Source organism: Macrobrachium nipponense, chromosome 1 (assembly GCF_015104395.2).
Source record: "Macrobrachium nipponense isolate FS-2020 chromosome 1, ASM1510439v2, whole genome shotgun sequence".
In the NCBI taxonomy this organism is placed as follows: Eukaryota; Metazoa; Arthropoda; class Malacostraca; order Decapoda; family Palaemonidae; genus Macrobrachium; species Macrobrachium nipponense.
Window position 1 is genome coordinate 197,384,498 of NC_087200.1, and position 25,809 is coordinate 197,410,306.

At 43.1% G+C, this 25,809-nt stretch overlaps 1 protein-coding gene across 1 annotated transcript in view; it reads left to right on the forward strand.

Annotated features, from left to right (window-relative positions):
- LOC135219997 (ras-related protein Rab-2A) overlaps positions 1-25,809 on the forward strand; it is a 245,670-nt gene that overhangs the window by 10,742 nt on the left and 209,119 nt on the right. The window contains exon 2 of the mRNA XM_064257282.1: positions 17,647-17,786. Coding sequence (XP_064113352.1) covers positions 17,647-17,786 — 140 coding nt within the window. The remainder of the gene's footprint in view (positions 1-17,646; positions 17,787-25,809) is intronic.

Below are 25,809 nucleotides of genomic sequence, written 5' to 3' on the forward strand. Positions count from 1 at the left end.
TTTGTTTTTTTTGGTAATTGAGTTCATATGGTTGTATGAAAAATGATGCAGGTAGGTTCATCTTTTTCAGTTTCGTAATGCTAATAACATTAGTTTGGTTAGGTGATCGGATTTGGTTTGAAGCTCCCTGCGTTGGTAGTGGACAGGTTCTGTCATAGAAGAGGGCGAACCCCCATTGACATGATCCGACTTGGATTCTACTAAGTAAGCGGATATCAAGTCCCATTAGTAGACCCAAAGAGTCTTTTCAGCTGTAGGTCACGCCCTCGCTGTAGCTCTTATGGCTATGCAGACTAATAGACAGTATCTATGAAGTCTTCAGCCTAAACAGGTAAGAACCAAGGTTATGTTTATCCTACAACAGGTGTTGTTTACCTTTTCTTTGTTATTTTCTGTCTTGTACCCTCCACCAAGAGTGTCAATCAGCTAAGTATATGTCTGACAGGAAAGTTCATGTACAAAAATGATATTGTTATTTACAATAAAGTTTTGTACATACTTACCTGGCAGACATATACGATTGATGGCCCACCCAGCCTCCCTCAGGAGACAGGTATAAGAGAGAAAAAATCTGGCAAGAAAGGTATGATGGTTCTTACACCCGCCTCCCAGCGGCGGGTAAGGTAGATCACCTGACCCTACCTGTCGCGTTAGCCGCGAGTTTTGAATTCTGTCGTGACGTCAGAGACGTAAGCTAAGTATATGTCTGCCAGGTAAGTAGTACAAAACTTTATTGTAAAATAACAATATCATGTTTGTAGTAAAAATCAATGAAGAAAAATTAAACATATGCATTCTTTATTTATAACATGAACTAAATGATTAAGAAGTTTTCTCACAGATAAGATCTTATAATATCAAGCAATTTTTCCAAATGAAAGAATCAAAATGAACATATATTCTACAATTATATGTAAACTAAAATGATTAACAAGCATCATGAGCAGTATGGGAGTTTTGATGATAAGATTATGAATAACACGAACAATTTCCATAAAATAAAATCAATAATTGAAGACACCAAATATGATCAATTAAAATTTAATCAAAAGGAAAATTATATTTCTGCATCATATATAAACTAAACTGATTAATAAGCAATCTGTGGACTTTAAGTGAAAAACCTTAAAATCTAAGCACAACAGTAGTATATACGTAATATAAAAAATATATTAACAGAACAACAAGTCCACAACAATCCTGCTGTCAAATTTGTCCCTATTTTGTACTTAATTTTATCTCGGGATTCCCTGGATGTGCAAAAATATCTTGGGGTTATTAAACCTTGATAATTGTCCAGGATCCATCCCGGGAAAGAAACCCTAGTAGGAATGCATTTCAGTTCAACCACATGACCCCAGGAATTCCATATCTCATACATTCACTAGTATAGGCAACACAGTGTTGTTTTATTATGGCTGCTGACAAGTAAATCTTGAATAATATAGGTAAACATTACATATACACACAATTATAGTGTTCGGTACACCGTTAAATGAGTGTTGTAGAAGGAAGCGCTGTTCAAGCTAGTTTGGATGTTCCTTTTCTGTATTTTCCTTCTTCCCAAGGGCCACTGGCCTGCAGAGAGAAACAAGTTATAAGAAAATGTGATAAACAGTAAGTATGAGGGAATAGAAAATAAAACCATGCATCTGAAAATAGGAGACAGCAGAGAGCAGGAATGAATTTGCTCCTTGCTTAAATGTATGGAGATCAAAGGAAAGTTTACATAGGCAAACTATTTCCACATTTTAGTGTAGCCATAAAACTTCCTGTAAACTTAGCATTAAACCTGATGCTAGAAAAGTCTCATTGTTTGCAGCAGCACCCTGCCTAGTGCTGTGAGCATAAACGGTAGGTCAGGTAAAGAAGATTGGAGATGTTTGTAAGTGTAGTACATTTTTTGTAACAAACATAATGAACTATTGTTCTATTGTTACATCTATGGCACCAGTGGTTCTTAACTTGGGGGGGGGGCGTCAGCAATTTCCAAGGGGCCATGAGCCTTAGGGAAAAATTAAAAATTCTCTTAATTATATTGGTTGTTCTCTTAACAAGAGTGAGGCACTAATATTACAGAACTTTATAAATACGTAATGCAAAAGTATTGCCTTATAACGTTAGTTTCCTATAGTCTACTACTCTAGTTGGACTCGTTCGGTTACTAAAAATATTTGGATCCATGTGTCTTTGTGATGCATTTTCCACGCTCATCGCTCTCAAGACAAATACAGAAACAGGCTGAATGTGCACTCTTTGCCATTCAATCAAGTATTCAAGATCCATAGCTAAGAAGCAGTGTCAAGTGTTTTTTTTTTTTTTTTTTTTTTTCCATTATTTTTAAATCTGGGATGGAATTTTACTCAAGATGCAAGGGGGCTGTGGAGGGAAGGACCTACTCTTATAGGAGGCATGGTAATAAAAAGGTTAAGAACAACTGCCTTGGATAATGCAAACTGAACTTATTGTAAGGAGTTGTATGCCACGTCTAGTCCTGATCCCATCAATAGAGCTCACCGTTGGTTAAGTTAAGTATATCTTAGTTTAATCAGACCACTGAGCTCTCATAGGTGTGGCCCGTAGGAGTAGCTATTTTTACATGGCTAGGAACCAGTTGGTTGCCTAGCAAAGGTAGCAACAGGAGCTACAGCTTATTGTGGGATCCGAAACACATTATATCGAGAAATGAATCTCTTATCACCAGAAATAAATTCCTCTAGTTTTGCGTTGGCAGAGCGGGGAATCGAATTCAGGACTACTGAATCGGTAGATGAGCACGTAAACCACTCTTCCAATGAGGAACTAGCTCACTTTTGGGTGTGTCTGCTAAAGTGAGACCATACTGGGTTAGGTTACTGTGAATCCCACTTGCCTGTGGTATTTTGGTCAAATGAATTGTTTGATTTCTGGGTCAAGCAGTCTTTTGTTGTTCAGCAGTTAGGCCAGTTCCTTCTTTTCTATTGACATGCCAGCAGAGGTTTTACAGGCCAGGTGCCTTTCAAGTGCATTCTCCATAAAGTTGGTTGCCACATCCTCCTCCCAGGCTGCCTGTGACTCAACATTTGATGAGTGCATTGGTTGATACGGATATATTGTCGAAGGATAAGGAGGCAAAGTTTTGCAGGTTGCTGATGTAGAGAGCAGCTGAATTTCCTCCCCCAACACAGCGTCGCCTTGTGGGCAAACTTTGTCATGAAGAGATTGGACATAGTTTCATCCCTATTCTCTCAACAGGTTTTGGAACAATCCAGTATATACTGGGCTCATCCTTAAGGTGGAGAGATCGGAGTTTTGTCAGTGTAATCCACTGTGCAGTTTCTCTCGAACCCTGTGGGTGCCAAGAAAATGGCTAAGCTCATGATTGCAGTTAAGCCTTCCTTTGTTGGTGGTTTTTCAAGGTGAAAGCCTGTTTTTCCTAAGACCTGATAGGTTGTAGCCCAACCTTCTTTCTCTAGAAAAGAGTAGGGAGCCTTTGCAGCAATGGATACGACAGGAAGGGAGGTAGGATGCTGCCATTACTATGGGATGGCCATCATGTCATTGGGCCATAGGACAAGGATTGGGTAAGGATCCTGGGTTGTCTCTGTCCTTTGGGACAGCTACTATACGTATTGCTCAAGGACTTTTGCCCTCTCTGATCTTAGCATCTGGTACTATTACCCTTCATATCTTCCAAGTTACCAGAAAACTCTGGCCTTGTGGTACTGGTGAAAGGGATAAAGGGGAGAAGAACATGCTCTTAAGTTATAGATGACCAGTTGGAGGTTTTGTAAGTTGTCTCTTCCATACGGAGAAGGCAATTGGTGGCTGGAGACCAGTCATTGAACCTCTCTCATGTAATGAGATTGTCTTTCAAACTAGATTTATAACAGAAAGGCATGGCCTTTTTTAGATTCCTTCAGCAAGGGTGACTTCATGCATTCAGTGGATCTGATAATGCATATTTTCAAGTACAGTAACTGTTTATCAGTTTTACTGATAAAGAAAGAAGAGTTACTATTTTGTTTACAAGGATTACTGTCTACCAGTTCAAAACTGTGTTGGCACCATCCCCACAAATTTTCACTAGTGTTTGTCCTAGTATCAGCTTGGTCCATTTTCGGTATTATGTCCTCTTGCTGTGTTACCTGGATGATTGGCTAAGTTTGGTGTCCTCCATGATCCAATTGCTCTAGAACAAAGAACGCTTTCCGTCACTTTGTCACACATTTACGATTGTGATATACTTGTTCTGCTTGGGGGGACTGTACCAGCATTTACTTCATTGGGCAACTGAAGCAGCATTGTCAAGAAGCAGGCGATCCTTTCTCCCAGCTCAGCTCTAAGTGGGGAGATCAGAGAGGAAGTCCCTGTGGCTGGATGACAGGACCCTCATTGGAGATTTTCAGTAATTGAACTCCTTGAGGGGTGACTGTACACATACTCATTGAAGGATAGTTGTGGCATACACCTGTATGGCTCATTTGTATTGGGTTTGTGGGTAAATACAAACCTCATTTGCTCATCAGCATTTTGGAGTGAGCAGTATTGCTAGCTTGCAAAGTTTCCAGGAATGTCTGATGGATCATTAGGTAGTGTTCAGTAGTGAGCACTACTGTATTTGTCAACAAGCAATGGAGGGAATCATTACCCTTCTCCTATTTAAGTTGGCAAGCAGATGCACTACTGGATGATTACTGTACCATTGAGCTGTCAGCCAAATGTCAGGCAAAATGTGGTGGCAGACTAGCGCATCCACTAGGTGAGGCAGTGAAGACAATGTGGCCCCTTCACCTTCATGTCATGGGAAGGCTGTTTGAGATTTTGGGAAGACTTGTGATCAATCTGGTTACTACGTATATGGCTAATGAGAAATCACCAGTGTGACTCGTGAAGGTTATCCAGCAGATTGTGCAAGAGAGGCATTTCTTGCAGGACTGGCTTGGGGATGTTTGGCTACCGCGCCCATTTCTGTGCAATTCTTCAGTGATGAGCTCTTATCAGTCTCATGATAAAGGCTGCTTTGATCAACCTTGAGCTAGGTGTTTAATCTGAAAGGTGAGGATCTCTCTTTATCAGTAGTTATCTATGCTTAAGAGCAACTTTGAGCAAACTTATCATCTTCACTCTCCCAAGTGGAATTTGCCTTTCATTCTTTGCAGCTTACCCCAGGTACCATATGAGCCCATGGCAGAAGCCTAAGACCTGGAGCTCATGCTCAAGTCTGTCTTCTTGCTAGCCTTAGCCCCAGTGAAGCATGTCACGGAGTTACACATCAGCAGCTAGTACAGTTTGGTAACATGCTGGTCTTTAAGCTTGCGGGCCATGTCGCCTCCTGTCAGGGGTAAATAAGTGAGGCTGACTACCAGTGGTAAGCACCATGAGTGACATCATGGTGGCGAGTTAGGGTTACCTGGCTGACGTCCTTCCAAGAAGCAATAGCTTGGGGGAGGACTGAAATTGGTGACTTTGACTTGAAAGGTTGTGTATCCTCATTCTCACTTGTTTCCTGACTTAATGGCAAAAATTCAGAACCTATCAGTTTTTTAATGAGAGCTATGAGAGTTCCCTCCTGTGACTTAGTTGATGGTAACTCAGAGTAAGCCTCAAGTTACTCTCTTCAGTAGACTCATTTAGTTGGGGCAGTGTCCAGTTACAAATTTTGTGGGTACTGATAAGCATAAGAGGAAGGTTTATTGGAAAACAATTTTCCCTTCAGGCTCTGTGAAGTAGTCAAAGTGCTTACAACTCAACACAAGGGAGTTAGATGATCATCGTCAGGCAAAGAACTCATGAAGTCAGGAATGTGGGCCCTTCTTTCTTTTGAAAGAACTGTAAGTTTCTCAGGTAATGAAATGTCAGACCACCTTCACCCCATTGTAGCTGAGAGACATACTTACAAATTGTTGGACACCTTCTCCTCGGGACCTGTGGTGAGTGCTCAATAGGTTGTTTAGTCACCCAACTGTGTTTGGACAGAAAACTATCTTTCCTGACAGCTTGGTTCAATATAAGTTTGAGAACAATGCCAGAGATAGTCTCTTTCTTCTTTCTCGCTATTTGGAATAGCAGCCTTGGCTGAGTACCTATTGGATTGCGCCACTTCATCAAAATAAATCCAGTTTTAAAGCTTCATTAAGGTGTGACTCTCCACTCTTCCCCTTAACAAGCAGCAGCAGTAGAGCTATGCTTTGAATCCATCAGTCATACTAGCTAGATATAGCTGCCACCAACTTCTGTAATCCTTAAAGGGGTTGCAAATAGTTTTTTTTTTTTTGTTTAAGTAGATTTCCTTACTTGATGACACACTATGGCCACTCATACAGGCTCAGGGTCCTACTGCTCTGATATCCTTAAGGAAGACTTAGTACGTAGTAGGTTACAGAGCTTCACTCTCCTTGCATACATTTGTAACCTGGGATGTGACATTTGGGTGAGTTTTCAACTTCCAGTTAGTTGACAGAGATGGCCTCCCACTAAGGAGCAAGTCTCCTACGTAAAAGAAAAAGATTTGTATTTCCGTATGGAACTAACAGCTGTTCTAAAGGCAGTTTGTATTTTTACTTGTATGCAAACCAGAGCCTTCTAGAATATTTCCCACTTCAGCCACCTACTCTGCCCCTGATTCTAAAGGAAACAAATGCTTTGCGATGGTGGATGAGTGGAGTTATACCCCACTCACCCCTTTTAACCATGACTTAGCTACAATGGTTAACCCTTAACGCCGAGAGCGGTAAATAAAAAAATGACTCCCGTATGCCGGAGGGGTTTGTTTGAGAGTTGAGCGCGTAAGCGGAAAAAATATTTTTGTTTTTTCAAAAAATCACAGCGCGCTTAGTTTCAAGATTAAGAGTTCATTTTTGGCTCCTTTTTTTTGTCATTGGCTTGAAGTTTAGTATGCAACCATCATTAAATGAAAAAAATTATCATTATCATATATATAATGCGATCTATGATAGCGCAAAACAGAAATTTCCATATATAATTGTATTCAAATCGCGCTGTGCGCAAAACGGTTGAAGGTAACAAGTTACTTTTTTTTTCGTTGTAATGTGCACTAAATTGCGATCATTTTGATATATAACACATTGTAAAACGATAAAAGCAACACAGAGAAACTATTATCACAAAATAATGCATGAATTCGTAACGCGCTTACGTAAACACATATTTTTTTCAAAAAATTCACCATAAATCTAAATATTGTCCTAGAGACTTCCAAAATGTTTCAGAATGAAGACAAATGATTGAATATTACTATATCTGTAAGAATATTAGCTTACCAATGCAGTTTTCGACCATATGACGAGCTAAAGTTGACCGAATGTCGAATTTTTTATATATATTTTTTTTTATATGCAATTATTTTGGAAATAAGAAAAGCTACAACTTTCAAATATTTTTCGTTTTATTCTACATGCAATTGCGCACATTTTCAATATATAAAACTCTATGAAATGCCTATATGAAACGGAGCAAATATTCCGAGAATGGGACTTACGCATTTCGGAGATTTGTGGCGGAGAATCCGCGCGCGGAGGGAAGGAAAGTTTTTTTAAAAATTCACCATAAATTTAAATATTGTGCTAGAGACTTCGAATTTGTTTCACGATGAAGATAAATGACTGAATATTCTAGACTGTAAGAGTTTTATCTTACAATTGCATTTTCGACCATTTCGGTAGAGTCAAATTGAACCGAACGTGGTTTTTTTTCTATTTATCGTGATTTATATGCAAATATTTCGAAAATGAGAATAGCTACAACCTTCAACTATGTATTGTTGTATTATACATGAAATTGCGCACATTTTCATATATAAAACGTTATGTAATGGCTAATTAAAATGGTGCAAACATTACCAACATCGCAACGTATGATTTTTTCGGAAGAGTTACCGCGTGACGTAAAGAAAATGTTATTTTTTTCATAAATTCACCATAAATCGAAATATTGTGCTAGAGACTTCCAATTTGTTGCAAAATGAAGGTAAATGCTTGAATATTCTAGAATAGGTAGGCGTTTTTAGCTTACATTGCGTTTTTTGACCATTTCGGTAGAGTCCAAAATTGACCGAAGGTTGAAAATTTGTCACATCATTTTCTGGGCTCAGCTCGTGTCGCTGCGCGAAATATCCTTTAATCTATTATTTCTAGGGTAAATGTACTAACACATACCAGAGAATAAATAAATAAAGAAAAATGTCAGTATACTGACTCGCTCACTCTCCCAGAGAGTGTCGGTATGAACACTATGGCGAGTGAGACCACTACCACGAGCCGCTTGCCAATAGAATTCTCCCACTACAAAATCCCCCAGAGGAGAGCCGACCCACAGAGTGGGCAGCACCTACTACTACTACTTCCATCCCATGCTGCCGACTGCTGCGCCTCTGGTGGCCATCCTTTTCAGTTAGCGCACACGATACACACGTGCCATTTTCTTCTCTGTGTTTTTTGTGCCCTTTCCTTTGGATTTGGATTTTATTACCATGGAGCGTGCAGCCATCGCAGCAGCTAAGTTAAGTACTCAGTGTTTATGCTAGTTGGTTTTTTCCGGCCCTGAGCACGTATTTGCTGTTTTTTAGGTATAAAATACGAACTCTAAGTCGGGGAAGCATGGCAGCATGGTTCTGCCTCGTGGTGGGTTCGTTCTGGTCGCCCATACCCAGAACATCCCCTTGCTTATGTACGCTCTATTTTATTTATCCGCTTTGTTAGGGTACGGTCTACACGGTTTTGTCATGCATGCATGTCTTTTACCTTAGTAGGCTCTTCTATCCAGACCCTAGCCACGGCTCTTAGTATCGGCCTCGGCTAGCTTTGAGTGGTAGACTTGCCTTCGGGTTAGTCGTACACTCCTGGATTTTCTCTCCTGCTATATTGTTTTCTTTCTTTCATTTATTCATTTATATTATTTATGTGATATTTGTTGGTTAGGTTAGTTAGGCGTCTGGCTTGCTTAGCCTAGGTTCTTGGCCCATTGGGCCTACATGTTACCGCTCTTCAGCTCGGTTGCTTCCCGATAGCATCTCTCTGATGATCAGTTGGTTATGTTTCTAGGCTTAGTTGTTGTTCTTATCGCCCCGATGGTCACTACGTGATCACGAGGCAGCCAGACGCCTGTCCAGTCACCTTCCTCCCCTCCCGCTCTTCTATAGGGTCGGGGGGGGTGGGTAGGTCTACCCATGCTCGCTCCACATACCCGAGCCTGCCTCCCTCTCTCCCCCCAGGCGGAGGGGGTAGAGGGACGGGACAGACCCAGACTGGACTCGACCTCTCCGGCTTCTCGGTCCGGCCGGATGGTAAGGTGGGGGGGGAACTGGCCTTTCCCCCCTCCATTACTACCCCGTCGCTCCGTTACTAGCCGGAGTCTGTATGCCCTCTTGCTCTTTCCCACCTTACTAGGGCTCCTTTACCACGGAGACCTGGCATCCAGCGGAAAGGTGCTAGTCTACCCACAGGGTGGCCGGAACATACAGTTTGGTCCCACCCCTTCTAACCTCTCCGTTTCACTGAGTTACTCACTCCTCCACGCACTGGACTAGTCCGTACGTTCGAGTTTTTAGGTTTAAGATCTATTATGTTAAACTATTAAGTTTATCTTAAGTACCTTAAACCATCCCCCCTCCCTTCTTGTCTCACCGGATCCCTCCGGGTTATAGCCTATTCAGCGATTAAGGGAGGGGTTATGCCCAAATTTTTTCCGAGCTCCGGCATGCAACGGAGTTCTTCTGTCCTTTAGCCTGTAAGTGAGAGTCTTTAAGATACTCATGTGTCTTTTCACTTACAGACCACCAACTGTGAGCATCCGGGGTGCGCCGCCACTCTTCAGGACCCATGTGGACACGAAGTTTGCCGGTCCCATGCTCCATGCGCGACTCCGCACGGGGACATCCAGGTCTGGTACCATGAAACGTGTACCTTTGTTACGATCTGGTGAGCCAGCTCTTAGACGGGGTAAGTATTCCATCTCCGTAGCTGGTTTTCATTGGTTTTAGTAGTGCTTAAGTTTACATCAATCACTCTACTTAAGGTAAAACAATTCAAGGGTCTTATAGCCCCTATAATTTTTAAGTTAAGCTTTAAGTTAGCTTTAGTTTTTTAAGTTATTCTTAAATCTAATCATACCCTCTCTTCCAGGCGCCGGCCGTGAGGGATACCGCACTGGCAACCCTGCGGGCCTGGTCGGCGGTTTCGGGAAGACGCCGCCAAGGTATGCCCTACATCCTGGAGAAGAGGTTGGCGGTCCTGATCTTCCCCGGAGGCAAGGCGACAGGCTACGTCGACCCAGTAGAGGCGGCCCCGACTGTCGCTTTCATCCAGCACAAGCTGGCTGCCTCGTTGACTGACCAAGGCCAGGACATCTCCTCGAAGTCGCGACGTTGGATATTATGTAGAACCTATGTAGGTGTGGACGACCTGTTGGTCGAGGTAGGTAAGTTGGACGCTCAAGGGATACCCTTGGGTGCAACTGCTTCTTCTACTCCTGCAACCTCTCCATCCTTCCAAGGCTTTACGGGTAACGAATTATATACTTCTCCTGACGCTTCAGTTAGACCCAAGGTCAAGGTCAAGCAGTGAAATCCTTGACGAAGACGTCGTCGTCGTCTAAGAAGACGGCTTCGGCGTCATCCTCTTCTCGTAAGTCTCCGGCTAGGAATCCCGGAGCAGAGAAATCTAGAGCTTCTGGGTCCGGCTCTAAGTCCTCGAGGAGTAAATCCTTCAGGGAGAGATCTCACACTCCAGCGGAGTCGTCAGTTCCGCTACCCTTGGTTCCAGTTCAGAGCCACCCCTCCACCTCCGCAGCAGCTCCGGCTTTGGACTCCAATGCTGGGCTGTTACAACAGTGGGCGACCTGGTGGGGTCTCTGAAAAATAGTATGGAACAATGATCTCTCGGTTGTCGGATAGGATTACCTCTCAAGACAACATTATAGCCGGACTGAGCCAAGCTCCTCTAGCCTCTCCTCCACCTTTCAGCTCAGGTGGAGCCCATCTTCCCCCGTATGACTCTCTACTCCGTTCTCAATGAACAACCCTTGGAGAGTAGCGTCATACGCCCCCTTCCAAGACGGACTCATTTGTTTCTATCCCGGAATGTGGAACTCGGAGGATTGAGGACTTCGAGTTTCTACCCGGAAGACCTTCCAGCCCTCCGTTCATCGGCTACGCCAGGCTCACCGCCTCAGCCATGACTCGGGATGATAAGGTTCCAAAGGAGACAGTCCTCATTCACGTGACCAGGCTCAGAGAGAATGGCTCAGGTGTCTAGAGGAAATGGATTGTTCCATACGAAAATCCAACCTTTCAAGAGCCCGTTCACGATCTTTACGATGGATGAGAGTACCCCGCTCCCTTTCCTGACAAAGATCGCAACATCTACCATTCCAGCGGCCCAGAAGGGGGATCCCATGCCTCAACTGAAGGAAGCAGATCCTACATCTCCGTTACTTCCTTCAGTCGGAGAATTGTGGGTAAGACTTACCTAACACCTTCTCAGCTGGCAAACTCAAACCGGACTGTGCTATGGAGCAGTTTGATGAGAAGCTACCTAGGCTTCCGATAGCCTTATTCAGGCAGAATTCGACGCCAAATCGCGGTTAGCCAGGTCTATTAATTCCATGGCTATGACCGAGGTGGCTACCATGGCCTATGGGTCAGAACCGCTCTTCAAGCTTCTTACCAAATCCTTGACTCAAACGGTACAGTCAGATATGTTTGAGTTTGCCACTGCTAGGACGAACTGTAGGAAGCATGTCCTACAAGAAGCAACTATTCGGCACGAGCCGAATAGGCTACTTGCGTCAAGCATCTGGGGAGCAGACCTCTTCCCAGAAGCGATGGTGAAGGAGGTTCAGTTCAGAGCTACGAGGTTGAACCAGAGCCTTAAGGACCGTTGGGGTCTTACGGCCAAGAGACGACAGGATCTAGCAGTTAAGGGTAAGGGTCAAAGGAAACCTAGACGTTTCCAGCCCTACCAGAAAAAGCAGCCGCGCTTTTCTCAACAAGTTCCGGCTGTTCCTTTGGTGCAAACAGCCCAACCTTCCACCTCAAAGGCTCAAGCGCAGCCGATTTACGTTATCTCCCCTCAGCCTCAGCCCTCCACCTCTTACGCCCTCTCTCCAGCTTACAACCAAGCCTTCGAGAGTCAAGCTTCACAGAAGTATGACCGCTCGGTAGGGGGGCAGAGGTAAGCGTTCCTTTCGTGGGAGAGGATCGGGAGGTCCCTTTAATAGGGGAAAACATTTCAGGGAGGCCGAGGAGGCTACCAGAACCAATGAGGAATTAGGTAGGAGGGAGGCTGTTTCACTTTCGCCATCGGTGGAACTTCAGCAAGTGGGCTCAGAGCATTGTGTCAAAAGGCCTGGTTGGAGCTGGTTAACGAACCCCCTCCATCCAGACCTTTCCGCCAACTTCCTTCCAAGGAATTGACGGAGTATGCGGAGGATCTCCTTCAGAAAGGAGCTATAGCGAGTCAAAGGTTTAAAATTTCAAGGACGCTTGTTCAGCGTGCCAAAGAAAGGCTCACAAAAAAGAAGGTAATCTTAGACCTGTCCGCTTAAACTTGGCCATTCGCTGCGACAAGTTCAAGATGCTCACGATCTCGCAGGTGCGGACCTTACTTCCCCGTGGGGCCGTCACCATCTATCGATCTTACAGACGCTTACTATCATATCCCTATTGCAAGACACTTCCGTCCGTATCTGGGCGTTCAAGATAGGAGACCAGACATTTCTCCTTCAAGGTAGTTCCTTTCGGGCTCAACGTGGCACCCAGGGTGTTTACGAAGCTGGCGGAAGTAGTAGTTTCAACAACTCAGATCGCAAGGGATTATGGTAGTAGCGTATCTCGACGATTGGTTGATCTGGGCTTCACAGTCGAGGATGCAACAAAGCAACACTGAAAGTAATTCAGTTTCCTGAATATCTATGGCTTCAAGATAAACAGGACCAAATCAAGACTCACCCCAGAGTCAAACTTTCAGTGGCTAGGCATTTAATGGAATCTATCCTCCCATACTCTGTCGATTCCATCATCCAAAAGAAAGGAAATAGCGAAGTCAGTCAAACAATTTCTGAGTCGCAAACTGGCATCAAGAAGATCTCAGGAAAGGATCTTGGGTTCTCTCCAGTTTGCATCAGTGACGAACATCCTAATGAAAGCCAAACTGAAAGACCTAACCAGAATCTGGCGCTCACGAGCAAACGTCAGGTCCAGGGACAAATTATCCTCAGTCCCTCTGATTCTAAAGAATCGTCTCCGGCCGTGGCGAAAGTCAAGAACTTGTCGGTGTCAGTGCCCCACCCTTCAGTTTCCTCCACCACCGGGATCACCATCCACACAGACGCGTCATTAAGCGGTTGGGGAGGATATTCCCAGTTCAAAAAGGTTCAAGGAACGTGGTCACCTCAGTTCCGTCAGTTTCCATATAAACGTACTGGAAGCAATGGCAGTGTTCTTGACTCTAAAAAAGTTACGCCCTCCAAAGTACTCCCACATAAAACTAGTCCTAGACAGCGCAGTGGTGGTACATTGTGTAAACAGGGGAGGCTCCAAGTCACGTCATCTAATCACGTCATGATAGCCATCTTCTCCCTGGCGGACAAGTTCAGTTGCATCTCTCCTCCACTCATATAGCTGGAGTGAGAAACGTCATAGCAGATGCTCTATCCCGATCAGTACCTCTAGAGTCGGAATGGTCACTGGACAACAGTTCGTTCCAATGGATTCTTCAGAGAGTTCCAGGTCTACAGGTGGATCTCTTCGCATCTCAAGCGAACCACAAACTCCCGTTGTTATGTGGCCCCCAACCTGGACCCTCTGGCCTATGCCGACGGACGCCCTGGCCTCTAAACTGGAACAACTGGGAAGAAGATTTATGTCTTTCCTCCGGTGAATCTTCTCATGAAAGTCTTAGACAAACTCAGGACATTCAAGGGTCAAGTGGCTCTAGTAGCCCCAGACTGGCCGAAGAGCAATTGGTACCCTCTCATTCTGGAGCTGGGTCTTCGCCCTCTTCGGGATCCCCAATCCCAGGCTCTCCCAGTCAGTACAAACGCAGACTGTGTTCGCTTCCTCAGGGATTCTCAAAACCCTAACTTTATGGATTTCATGAAGTTTGCAGCGAAAGGGATGCGAATATTGACCCATCAGAATATTCTCTTCTTAGAATCCGATAAAAGAGATTCAACTTTAAGACAGTATGATGCTGCTGTCAAAAAGTTAGCAACCTTCCTGAAAGAATCAGATATTAGAATCATGACAATCAATTCAGCTATAACCTTTTTCAGGTCCTTATTTGTAAAAGGCTTAGCAGCTAGCACAATTACGACAAACAAGTCAGCCTTGAAAAGATTTTTCAATTTGTATTCAACATAGACTTGACAGATTCCTACTTCTCGTCTATTCCCAAGGCATGTGCTAGACTTAGACCTTCGGTAAGGCCTACGTCAGTATCATGGTTCTTAAACGATGTTCTAAAGCTGGCTTCAGAAACTGATAATGACACATGCTCGTTTATAATGCTCTTAAGAAAAACCCTATTTTTATAAGCTTGGCCTCAGAGCTAGAATTTCAGAACTGTCGGCGTTATCCAGAGATCCGGATCATATTCAGTTCCTTCCCACACAGGAAGTGCTACTTTCTCCGGAACGTAGCTTTATAGCAAAGAATGAAGATCCTTTCCTTTGATGAGGTGGGAACCATGGAAGGTACTACCCCTTCCACAAGATCTATCTCTTTGCCCAGTTTCAGCCTTACGAGCCTTTCTATCTAGGACCTCCTCATCCTCATCGGGTCCTCTCTTTAAGCAGAGAAAAGGTGGTACTTTGTTATCTATTAAAGGCATCAGGCAACAATCCTGTACTTCATTAAACAAGCCAATCCTGACTCTTTTCCAGCACATGATGTCAGGGCAGTAGCCACCTCAATTAACTATTTCCACATATGAACTTCGATGAGTTTGAAAAAATATACTGGATGGAAATCGCCGACAGTGTTCAAACGCCATTACTTAAAGTCCTTGGAAGCTCTGAAATTTTCAGCAGTTGCAGCAGGGAACATAGTTTCCCCTGACTCTGACTAATCTTTAGTAGAAATCCAGTCCTCCTTTCTACCTGCCTCACCCACAGTTTTCGTCTATTCCTGCCTTGTTCATTTACGGTCACCGTGTGTCTTAGCTGCTTTTAAGATGATGTAGTGGGTGTCCCTAATTTTTTTGCTAGGGACACTCACAATGTATGAGGTTATTGATCTCGTGGATGTCATCTCCTTATTTTTATGCTAGAGATACATCTTATTATAATGGTTACGGTTTTGTATATTAAGTCATATACATTCCTTTATATATATTATTGTTGAGTTTATTTATTCAACTTTCTGTTAATTGCTTTAACAAGTGTTTTGATACATAGCTTTACACAGATACCATTTTTTGTACATATAACTGATTTTATTTCTCCTGTATATATGTATATTACCGTAAGTTAAGAAATATTATTAGAATTAAGTGTATTTAAGTATATTTCTATTTTTTATCACTGTGTATATGTATCCTTATTAGCAATTATATTGATTTATTTTTATTTTATCTTTTATTTGAGACCTCTTTATATTTTGCTTAATTTCTTTACAATCTTGTGCTATTTCTCTGGTACGATTTCGCGCAGCGACACGAGCTGAGCCCAGAAAAGGGGATTTTGACGTAAGGAAAAATCTATTTCTGGGCGATTGGGCTCGTGTCGCCAGCGAAATCCCGCCCTACCCATCCCATCCGCCAAGATTGTCTGCTAACTTCAGGATGGCCACCAGAGGCGCAGCAGTCGGCTAGCATGGGATGGAGTAGTAGTAGTAGGTGCTGCCCACTCTGTGGGTGCGCTCTCCTCTTGGGGGGATTTTGTAGTGGGAGAATTCTATGGCATGCGGCTCGTGGTAGTGGTCTCACTCGCCATAGTGTTCATACCGACACTCTCTGAGTGAGGCGAGTCAGTTATACTGACCTTTTTCTTTATTTATTTATTCTCTGGTATGTGTTAGTACATTTACCCTAGAAATAATAGATTAAAGGATATTTCGCTGGCGACACGAGCCAATCGCCCAGAAATAGATTTTTCCTTACGTCAAAATCCCAAAACCCTTTTTTATATGAAAATATTTCAAAATTGATAAAGCTACAACCAGGGGTGGTTGTTTTAGTTGTATTGTGCATGAAATAGCGCACATTTTCATATATGAAACTTTATGTAACGGCTAATTTAAAATGGTGCAAACATTACCACAATCGCATGTATGATTATTTTCGGAAGAGTTACCGCGCGGACGTAAGGAAAAAGTTTTTTCATAAATTCACCATAAATCGAAATATTGTGCTAGAGACTTCCAATTAGTTGCAAAATTAAGTTAAATGATTGAATATTACTAAAATATAAGAGTTTTAGCTTACAATTGCGTTTTTCGACCATTTCGGTAGAGTCAAAGTTGACCGAAAGGTTGAAATTTTGGCACTTATCGTTATTTATATGAAAATATCTTAAAACTGATAAAAGCTACAATCATGAGTATTTTTTTTGTTGTATTCACATAAAATGCGCACATTTTCATATATAATACTCTATGTAACGGCTAATTTAAAATGGTACAAAATTATGTCAAAGTGACGAAATAATTTCAGAGATGTGTCACAGATACTTTTTAGTGCGGCAAGAAAGAAATTCGCGCTTGCGCGCCTGCGTAACGATTGTAAACAAACAACACCTTGATCCGATGCTCCCAGCATCCCCCAAGGCGCGTGATTCAAGATTTTTTGTTTTTGGCTGGTAGCCTAAAGTATTTTTCCGCGAATTTTTTAAAAACTTTTGTTTGTCGACGTAAAATACGTCCAGTCGCACCCGAGAGACAAAAATGTCGACGTAAAATACGTCCAGTCGGCGTTTAAGGGTTAACAAGTGCACATAACTGATTCCAGCTGATACTGAGGAATACTCAACATGAAAGACTCTGGTTTGTATAATGTACCTGGAAAAATATGGATTACGGTACTTCTAAGATAGATATTTTCAAACATGGTTAATTAAACAGAAGCAAAAGAATAATAAGTAAAGGGTATAGTAATGTGCTTTATAATCTGTCACCAAATGTTTGTATAGTTTCTCCAGTAATTTCAGTTATTTAGAATTATGTGCGAGTGTTTATTGTTTTTTCATGTTAGCTGCAGTTAAAACCTTAAAAAGAGGAAAACAATTTTAGTTTTTTAAACCCATACCATTTCTGTATTGATTGTAGCACTTATTTGTTGTTATTAGTCTTTTACTTATTTTTTGTTATCAGTTAACACATGGTGTAGCAATTAAGGAAAGGTGCTGCAGAGTTAAATTGTCTTTACTTTATGATATGAGAGGTATGTAATACCATGTGTTCATGCAGAAATATTCCATTACAGGCAAATACATCTCAATTTTCACTTGCATTAGATCTTAGATTTTTTCTAGATTTGAATTCATATTGAGAAGATTAGAAATAATTTTGTTTTCTTTTATGTGATTTGCATGTTCAAATTAATATTAACTTTTTATTATAATTGTGGGATCTTTGTTACTTTCTGATTTTTTTATTTAGTATGTAAAGTAAATGAATTTATTTCAATGTTTAAATGTTAATTTCTTGTTCAGGTGTGGGCAAATCATGCCTCCTACTGCAATTTACAGACAAGCGCTTCCAGCCAGTCCATGACTTGACCATTGGTGTAGAGTTTGGTGCTCGTATGATCACAATTGATAACAAACAGATCAAACTTCAGATCTGGGACACAGTAAGTGTGGCAAACATACTGCTACATTTTTATTTCTTGATCCTATGAATGTTTCATAGTAGTTTTTGCCTATGTTCTAGGTATGTACTTGTATCTCATGGTAATCAGAAGGTTCATATCCTTCACTGTGGAGGGACTTGTTCACCCTATTGCAAGAATGTTGATAACTGGAAACTCTCAACGTATTTTTTCTGTCTGGTTTTAAAATGCTATTCAAAGCTCGTATTTTAGAAAAACTTTTAATCCTTCAACTTTCTAGTAATGCAGTGGTTCCTCGGCTTACGAGTGATTCATTACGTATTTGTATTTTCGTTATACAGAGTAAAATTTTCTACAAATTTTGTGTCCGTGTACGAGCTAAAAATTTGACTTATGACCCTTTTGGTGGAAACTGGTGTGCAGCCAGCCGAGATTGAGGGAGGGGAGAGCAGGATCCCTTTGAGGAAACTGAAATGTTCATAGTGGGGAAAAATGTTGATAAAATAAATCTATTTTAAGTAATTTAAACAATTACCAGTAATTGCATTGCTAAGAATTTCTAAGTACCAGGTAGCTAAAATTTGAAAATCGTGGTAGCGATCCTTTTGGTTTGGGTATATGTGAGTACCCCACCCACTACTGGGGGAATAGGGAAACTCTGTAGCAAACTAGCTCAGTCTATTTCTACTTTGTCATGAGTAGCTCTGGTTTGGTGTATGTCAGTCAGCCCCCCCACCCCACTACCAGGAGAATAGGGAAACTGTAGCAAACTACTCAATCCATATCTACTGCCATTAACTAAAGTTGTCACGAGTAGCTCTGAAAATGTGGATCATTGTTTATCGGTTGCTCAGGATATCGGTGAAGTACCATACGTATTTTCTTTTGTTATTCACTATGGGCAGTCCCCGGTTATCGGCAAGGTGCTGATAAGTGAAAACCGCCATTAACCGAAAATCGGCAATTTATGGCAGTTATGGTGCTAATAACCAGTTAAAGGTGCCTCAGTTAGGTATATTATGGTGCCGATAATCGAAACTCGGCACATTGTGACGACATGAATTGCTGATTTCATGCGCTAGACGAGCACCATAAAACCTGATCACCAATAACCAAGTCCGCCAATAACCGGAGACTTCCTGTGTTGGATTTTGTTTATTTAGTCAGGTATTAGGAAGATTTTGTGACTTTAACTGACAAAGTCTGACTCGTAGTGACTAGTATTCGTACTGTACAGGAACCAGTTGACTCCTGCCAAGTATGATGCACGCACGGTATGTAGGGGTCAAAGTTGCACTCCAGAACTAAGATGTTCTGATTGTGTAGCTAGGATGAGAAACAATGGAAGTTTTTGGCTTCTCATTTGCCAAATTTGGAGAGAGATAGACTACGTAAAATGACTGGTTAGCTAGTCAGGAGTCTTTAAAATCATCTGATATATGCTATTATTTCTGTTTATTTCCATAACGCCCAGTGTCTCTTCTATCCCGCCTAATCCTTTACCCAGCTCCCATGTTTTCTGAACACAGTGCCATTGCCAGCCTTGAAGCGAGGTTCGAGCATAATTCAAGGTATTAACTAATTCTGTAGCTGAAAAAATTTAGGTTAGTTTGGGTATGATGTTTGAGATTGTGTATATGTGTTAGTATGTATGTGTTAGTGTATATAATTTTCTTTTAAAGTTTACCTCCAATTGATATAATATTTATTACCATATATAAAGTTTTAGTACTTTTAATTCTGTTTATTTCACAGAATTGTGTAGAATCTGGAAGTATGCAGGGTGCCTGTGTTGCTTGTACTTGTGTTTATTTTTCAATTAATTTGAAATAGGTGTGTAGGTGGGTATGGTTATTTCTTGTGTTCTTGGGTCTCTGTAGTACTCACAGGTTTTTATAAAAACATATTTATAGATTTTTAATTGACGTTTTTTCTTTAAGATTCCTTTTAATGATACGGCGTCAATAACCTCGTCGTTGCGACGCCAGTAGAACTAACGAAATCAATCATCATAATTCTTTAGCTCTGTTAGGAGAATCAGTATGCTTTCTTCTCAAACGAGAGAAAACTGCAGTGTTGGTGGAGAGCTGGCTGTCCATCATGCCGATTCTCCTAGGCGAAGGTACCTGACATTCTCCCCCGCCCCGCACTGAGAAAGTCATAGCAGAGAGGCCTAAGGGAGGTCAGTGTGGTCTGCCCATGGGCAGTTGTCCCCTCAGTTGCACTTGTTAATGTCAGTGTCTCCCAGGTTGCAAAAGACAACTATTGGAAAGGCATCTTGGATTGTGTACATCGCCTTTCGGCCAAATGGCATTGGCGCGACAGTGAGAAGTCTAGACCGTTGAAAAGGTCTGCGGCTATAGTATCTTGCACCATCACGGTGCCTGCTAAGAAGGCTAAGGAAGCTAATCCTTTCTGCAGTTTTTTGTTTTTGGGACACGCCCAGAGACTTTTTCTTCCAAAGGATTTCTGGATCGTCATAAATGCTCTGGTTCGGTGCGTGACTTAGCATCAGTTTCAACGTGCTTCAGCAAGCAGTTTTCAGTGAGTATTGCGCCCCTGGAGTGCCCACTTCTTCTTAGTTTTTTTGTTTGTTTTTAATGTATGACACTTACCTGGCAGGTATATATATAGCTATATTCTCTGTTCCACCTGGCAGAAATTTCAATCTCGCGGCAAACGCTAGTAACCTATTAGAATAGTTCAGGGATACCAACCACCCCATTACCGTGGCGCTAGCGCCAGGAACCGTTCCCGACTTGAACCAGATTGTTTTCTGCCAGCCGAACCGGCAATATTGAGTTGGTGGTTCCCTGCTAGGCATTTTCTTCTCGTTGCCTGACTTTTCATGGATTTTTTGTATCGTACTTGGAAACGTTAGCTTGGCATTCGCTTTGGATTGTTCTTGGAAGATGTCTGACACTGGAGGGGGGGGGGGTATATAGTTTTAGTTTTAGTGTGAAAGAGGGGTGTAAGGTAACGGTTGCCGAAGGTCTTCGTCGACCCTCATACCATTTGACAAGAAGTGTAGAGAGAATGTGTGTACTTGGGAGAGTAGGTGTGTTGAGTGTGCGATATGTCAGAGAAGGAGTGGAAGATCTTTATTTATGAAATACGTTTTGAAAGGCTTGAGAAAAGATCGTGTAAGGAGATCTGTTTCTTGTAGTGAGAGGTCGAATACTTCTAGTAAAAGGAGTGAAGGTGTTTCCTCTCCAGCTCCTTCTAACGTAGAGTTGGTAGTTCCTTCTCCCCAGGTATCTCCCCCTGCGCAGCTGCTGTATCGGAGGGCACGAACGATACACAGATTGTAAAGGTTTTTTCGCTGCCCTTGCGTCCATGGGGAGACCAAATACAGCGCCTTACGGATAAAGTGAGTGCTTTTGATGTCAGTGAAAGTGTAGTGGAGGGGGGTGGGGCGTCTGATCGTCTCTCTCGTGCTCCTAGACCTAGACCTCTGTCAAGCTCCCAGAACCCAAGGAGAAGGCATGTCCGACAGTCGAAGGGAGGCGAGAGAGTTTTCCCACGGTCAGGCGTCCTTCGAACCAGTCCTGTTGTAAGATCCCAGGCTGTGCAGTTCGCCACGCAGAAAAGGCGTAACTGGGAATATGTGCGTCCTCTGATGGTTCGACATCAGATCGCGAACATCGGTACTTGGTAGTGTCTCGCCCCCTCTCAATAGGAGGCGTTAAGGACATCGACTACTCATGATCGACGTGCTCAAGATCGTGAAGCTTGGAGCAGCCCGGAGGTTTTGTCTTCCCTCGGACGAGGACGTGGTTCCGACCAAGAGGAAGAAAATTGTGTGATCGAAAGAAGTCTCGGTTCGGCCCGTAAGTTCCTGGTATTTCGTCAAGAGACTCCCCCCAGTCCTCTTGCTTTTCCTCTCCTCTTCTCTCTCCTTCGGATAGAGTCCAAGATCGTTCTCCTTTGCGTCCTAGTCCTTCTCGTCTTCCTCCTCCTACTACGGCTGTTTGTCAGGAAGATAGTACGAAAGGATTTCTTAAGAGAAATGCAGTCGAAGCTTGCAGTTCTCGTCGATTCATGGGACGCTCCTTTGCAAGGACCTGCAAGGCGTAAGGACGAGTTCCCCTTCCCGTTAAGTCTTCCAAGAAGACGGACGACAAGTGTTTGCGTGTCGAGGATTTAGGACGCACGGGCGCTACGAAGACGGGCGATCGCGTAGTGTTCCAGGACGCAGGAAGAAGAAGATTGTTTCGGAAGAAACAGGACGCAAACGTCAGGACGCGGAACCGCTGGTGGACGCAGGCGCGGAAAGGAAGCAGACCTGTTTACGATGGACGCAGGACGCAAGCGGCAGCACATCGATTCTTCTACGGTTTTTGTAGTAGAACACAGACGGCAGGACGCAGAGACTTCGTTGTGACACGGAGGCGCGGCGGCAGGGCGTTAATCCATCAGCAAAGCGTCACAACGATAGTGATCTGCACAGACATTTCTTCAGCAGAAGAAGAAGTGGATTTTGTGGAAGAGAAGAATGTCGAACCGTCTTCAGATTATAAGATCCTTACTTCACGTCTGCTGTCTATTTTTGAAGGGGATTTCAGCCTACGGCTCCTGTATCTCCCCTGTCTCATTTTGTTTCTAAGACTAAGACTCCTAAGAAGTCATCTTTTCTCAAGATGACTCTGTCGATTTCGGCCAAGAAGGCGTTACAGCGAGTGAATAACTGGCTGAAGACAAGAAAGAAGCGGGGAAATCCTCTTTCGCTTTTTCCCCCAGCCAAGTTAGCATCTAAGTCTGGGGTATGGTACGCTACTGGAGAAAGTCTTGGCCTGGGAGTACCTGCCTCCTCCCAGGGGGATTTCTCCAGTATAGTGGACAGTTCGCGCAGACAGGCGTTGCATTCGGCCAAGGTCTGGTGGACTTCGTCCGAGTTTGAACATCTTTTTAAGGGAATTTTTAGGACTTTCGAAGTCTTAAATTTTCTAGATTGGTCATTTGGGAGCGTTGGCGAATTCCTTAGAATATGAAAAGGAACAGGATATGGAAGTGGCTAAGAGCATTATGTCCTGCATGGACAAGGCTCTCAGAGATGAGCAAAAATGAGCTGGCTTCATTGTTCACAGCAGGAGTTTTTAAAAAGAGGTCCGCTTTTGTGCTCATTTCGCTTCTAAAGGCGGTTTGCCAACTGCACAGAAATATCAGAATTGATGTTCTCACCCCTTTTCTAACCAGCTGTTTCCGTCAGAGGTTATTAAGGATATAGCTCTGGCGCTTTCGCAGAAGGCCACTCAAGATTTGCTCTCTTCATCGGTAAGGAAGTTTTTACCATCCAAGTTGGTGAAGAAAACTCCAAAAGAATTTAGCCCTCAAACAAGGCCTTCTCAACAGCCCTTTTCGAGGCAGAACGTTTGCAACGACCCGCCTTTAGAGGCAAGAGTAGTCCAACGAAAAGAGGAGCCAAAAACTACCTCTAAACAATGAGAACTCAGTCCTCCAGACAGCAGTAGGAGCCAGACTTCAAGAATTTTGGGAAGTTTGGCAGAACTTGAAGGCAGATCCCTGGGCCGTCAACGTAGCTCGGGAAGGGTACAAAATTCCCTTCTTAAAGAAACCTCCTCTCGCAACATCTCCGAGAGCCCTGGGGGCAAATTACAACGATTTAGTGAAGAAAAAGGCTCTGTGGGAGCAAGTCTCTTCCATGCTAGAGAAAGGAGCCATAGAACCTGTTCTGAATCACGAATCTCCGGGATTTTACAACCGGCTATTCCTGGTTGCGAAGTCCTCGGGAGGATGGAGACCAGTGCTGGACGTAAGTCAACTGATGTTTTTGTGGAAAAGACCAAAATCACCATGGAGACGAACGATTCAGTACTGGCAGCGGTACGTCCGGCAGGGGACTGGATGGTTACCCTGACCTACAAAGACGGGGCATACTTTCATATTCTTCCCATTCATCCCAGGAAAGCAGGAAGTATCTAAGGTTCGTGATTCAGAACAGGGTCTTTCAATTCAAGGCCCTGTGCTTCGGCCTATGCACAGCCCCCCCATACATCCGCAAACAAGGAGGGACTCATTCTTATCCCTCTACATGCTGGCAAAGGAAGTTCTACTTTGGGCGGAAGAGGAAAAGGTGTCGTTCTGCTCACCAGGTTCATCAGGGGGAGAGAAGAATGTGGGAGCAGACATGTTGAGCAGAAGAGGACACTACCGACAGAGTGGACGTTGCACCTGGAAGTATGTCAGAGCCTGTGGAAGTTGTAGGGCCGTCCGGGTAGTAGATCTTTTTGCGACGCCAGAACAAAAAGACTACCAACTTATTGCTCTCTGGTTCCAGATCAGGAAGCAATGGCTGGTCGACGCCTTCCTGATGGACTGGACAAACCTAGATGTTTACGCTTTCCACCATTTCCAAATTCAAAGTACGGGGAAAAGTTATGAAGAGTTCAGAGAGAGCCAAGGAACGAGGATGACCTTAATATCTCCGTTTTGGCCGGCCCAAAGTTGGTTCACAGAGGTACTGGAATGGACAATAGATACGAGACCACCAAGAACTCTTCCTCTAAGAGTAGATTTACTCAGACAACCCCACTTCGACAGATTTCACAAGAATACCCTCGCTCTGGGTCTGACTGTGTTCAGACTATCGAAAGTCTTGTCAGAGCGAGGGGATATTCTAGAGAGGTGGCCAGTGCAGTGGCTAGGGCCAGAAGAAACCTCCCACAATCGCAGTATATCAGTCGAAGTGGGAAAATTTCCGGAAGTGGTGTAGGAAGAGGAAAGTGTCTTCATCCAGTACCTCTGTGACCCAAATCGCAGACTTCTTTCTATACTTAAGGAAGGAGGTTTAGGATTGTCAGTGTCTACAATCAAAGGCTATAAGAGTATGTTGACCTCAGTGTTTAGACACAGAGATATTGATATCTCTAATAATTTGGACCTTAGAGATCTGATTAGTCATTTGGTACTAAGACAAACAACCACAATGCAGGCCTCCTGCTTGGAACCTCGATGTTGTCTTGAGGCATCTAACCTCGAGTAAATTCGAGCCCTTAGAGAAAGCCTCTCTGAGAGATGTGTCTAAGAAGACTATCTTTTTAGTCGCTCTGGCAACGGCTAAAAGAGCTAGTGAGCTTCAGGCCATTTCAAAGAAAGTGGGATGGAGACATGGTAATGCAGTGTGTTCTATTCCAGGAAGGTTTTTTGGCCAAGAATGAGAACCTGCAAATCCTTGGCCAAGATCCTTTGATGTCTTGGGTTTATCTGAGTTAGTGGGACATGAGCAAGAAAGAGTCCTCTGCCCAGTGAGAGCATTAAGATTCTACATTGAAAGAACAAGAGAGATCAGAGGGAATTCTGATGCTCTTTGGTGCTCAGTCAAAGACCCCAGTAGATCCATGACAAAGAACGCTCTAGCTTTCTTTATGAGAGAGTTAATTAGAGAAGCTCACATGTTGTGTCAAGAACAGACCTTCGGGATCTTGAAAGTGAAGGCTCATGAAGTCAGGGCAGTTGCGACTTCATTGGCGTTTAAAAAGAATTTAGCCCTCAAGGAAATTATTGAATCGACCTTTTGGAGAACGAATTCAATATTTGCGTCTCATTATCTGAGGGATATTCAGACAACCTTTGATAATTGTCAGACGCTAGGTCCATACGTGTCCTCGGGTACAGTATTGGGCAAAGGAGTTACCACCCATAACCTTCTTTTAAGCTAGTATTTTATCAGGTGATGGTGTTGTGTTTATTGGTAGTCTGAGAAAAGTGTGTTTACTTTTTTCAGTCTGGTTTGGTTTATATTGGTATGGTGTGTGTGTGTAGTTCAGGTACTGATCTATTACTAAGCTTGAATGCCGTGGCATAAGAGGGCTGTAGGGTTCTGTCAACACATTGGTCACGCCCAGTTGTCAGTTCCAGTCTTAGCTTCTTCAACATACAGGACACTTCCTTGTTGAGAGCTCCTAAGGTTTAAGCAGACTGAGAGGGCAGGACCTATGAAGTCAGCTACCTTAGCAGGTAAGGAACCTAGAGTTTTAATAATATTTTAATAATATTTTATACTCTAATAATGTTGCTGTCTTTG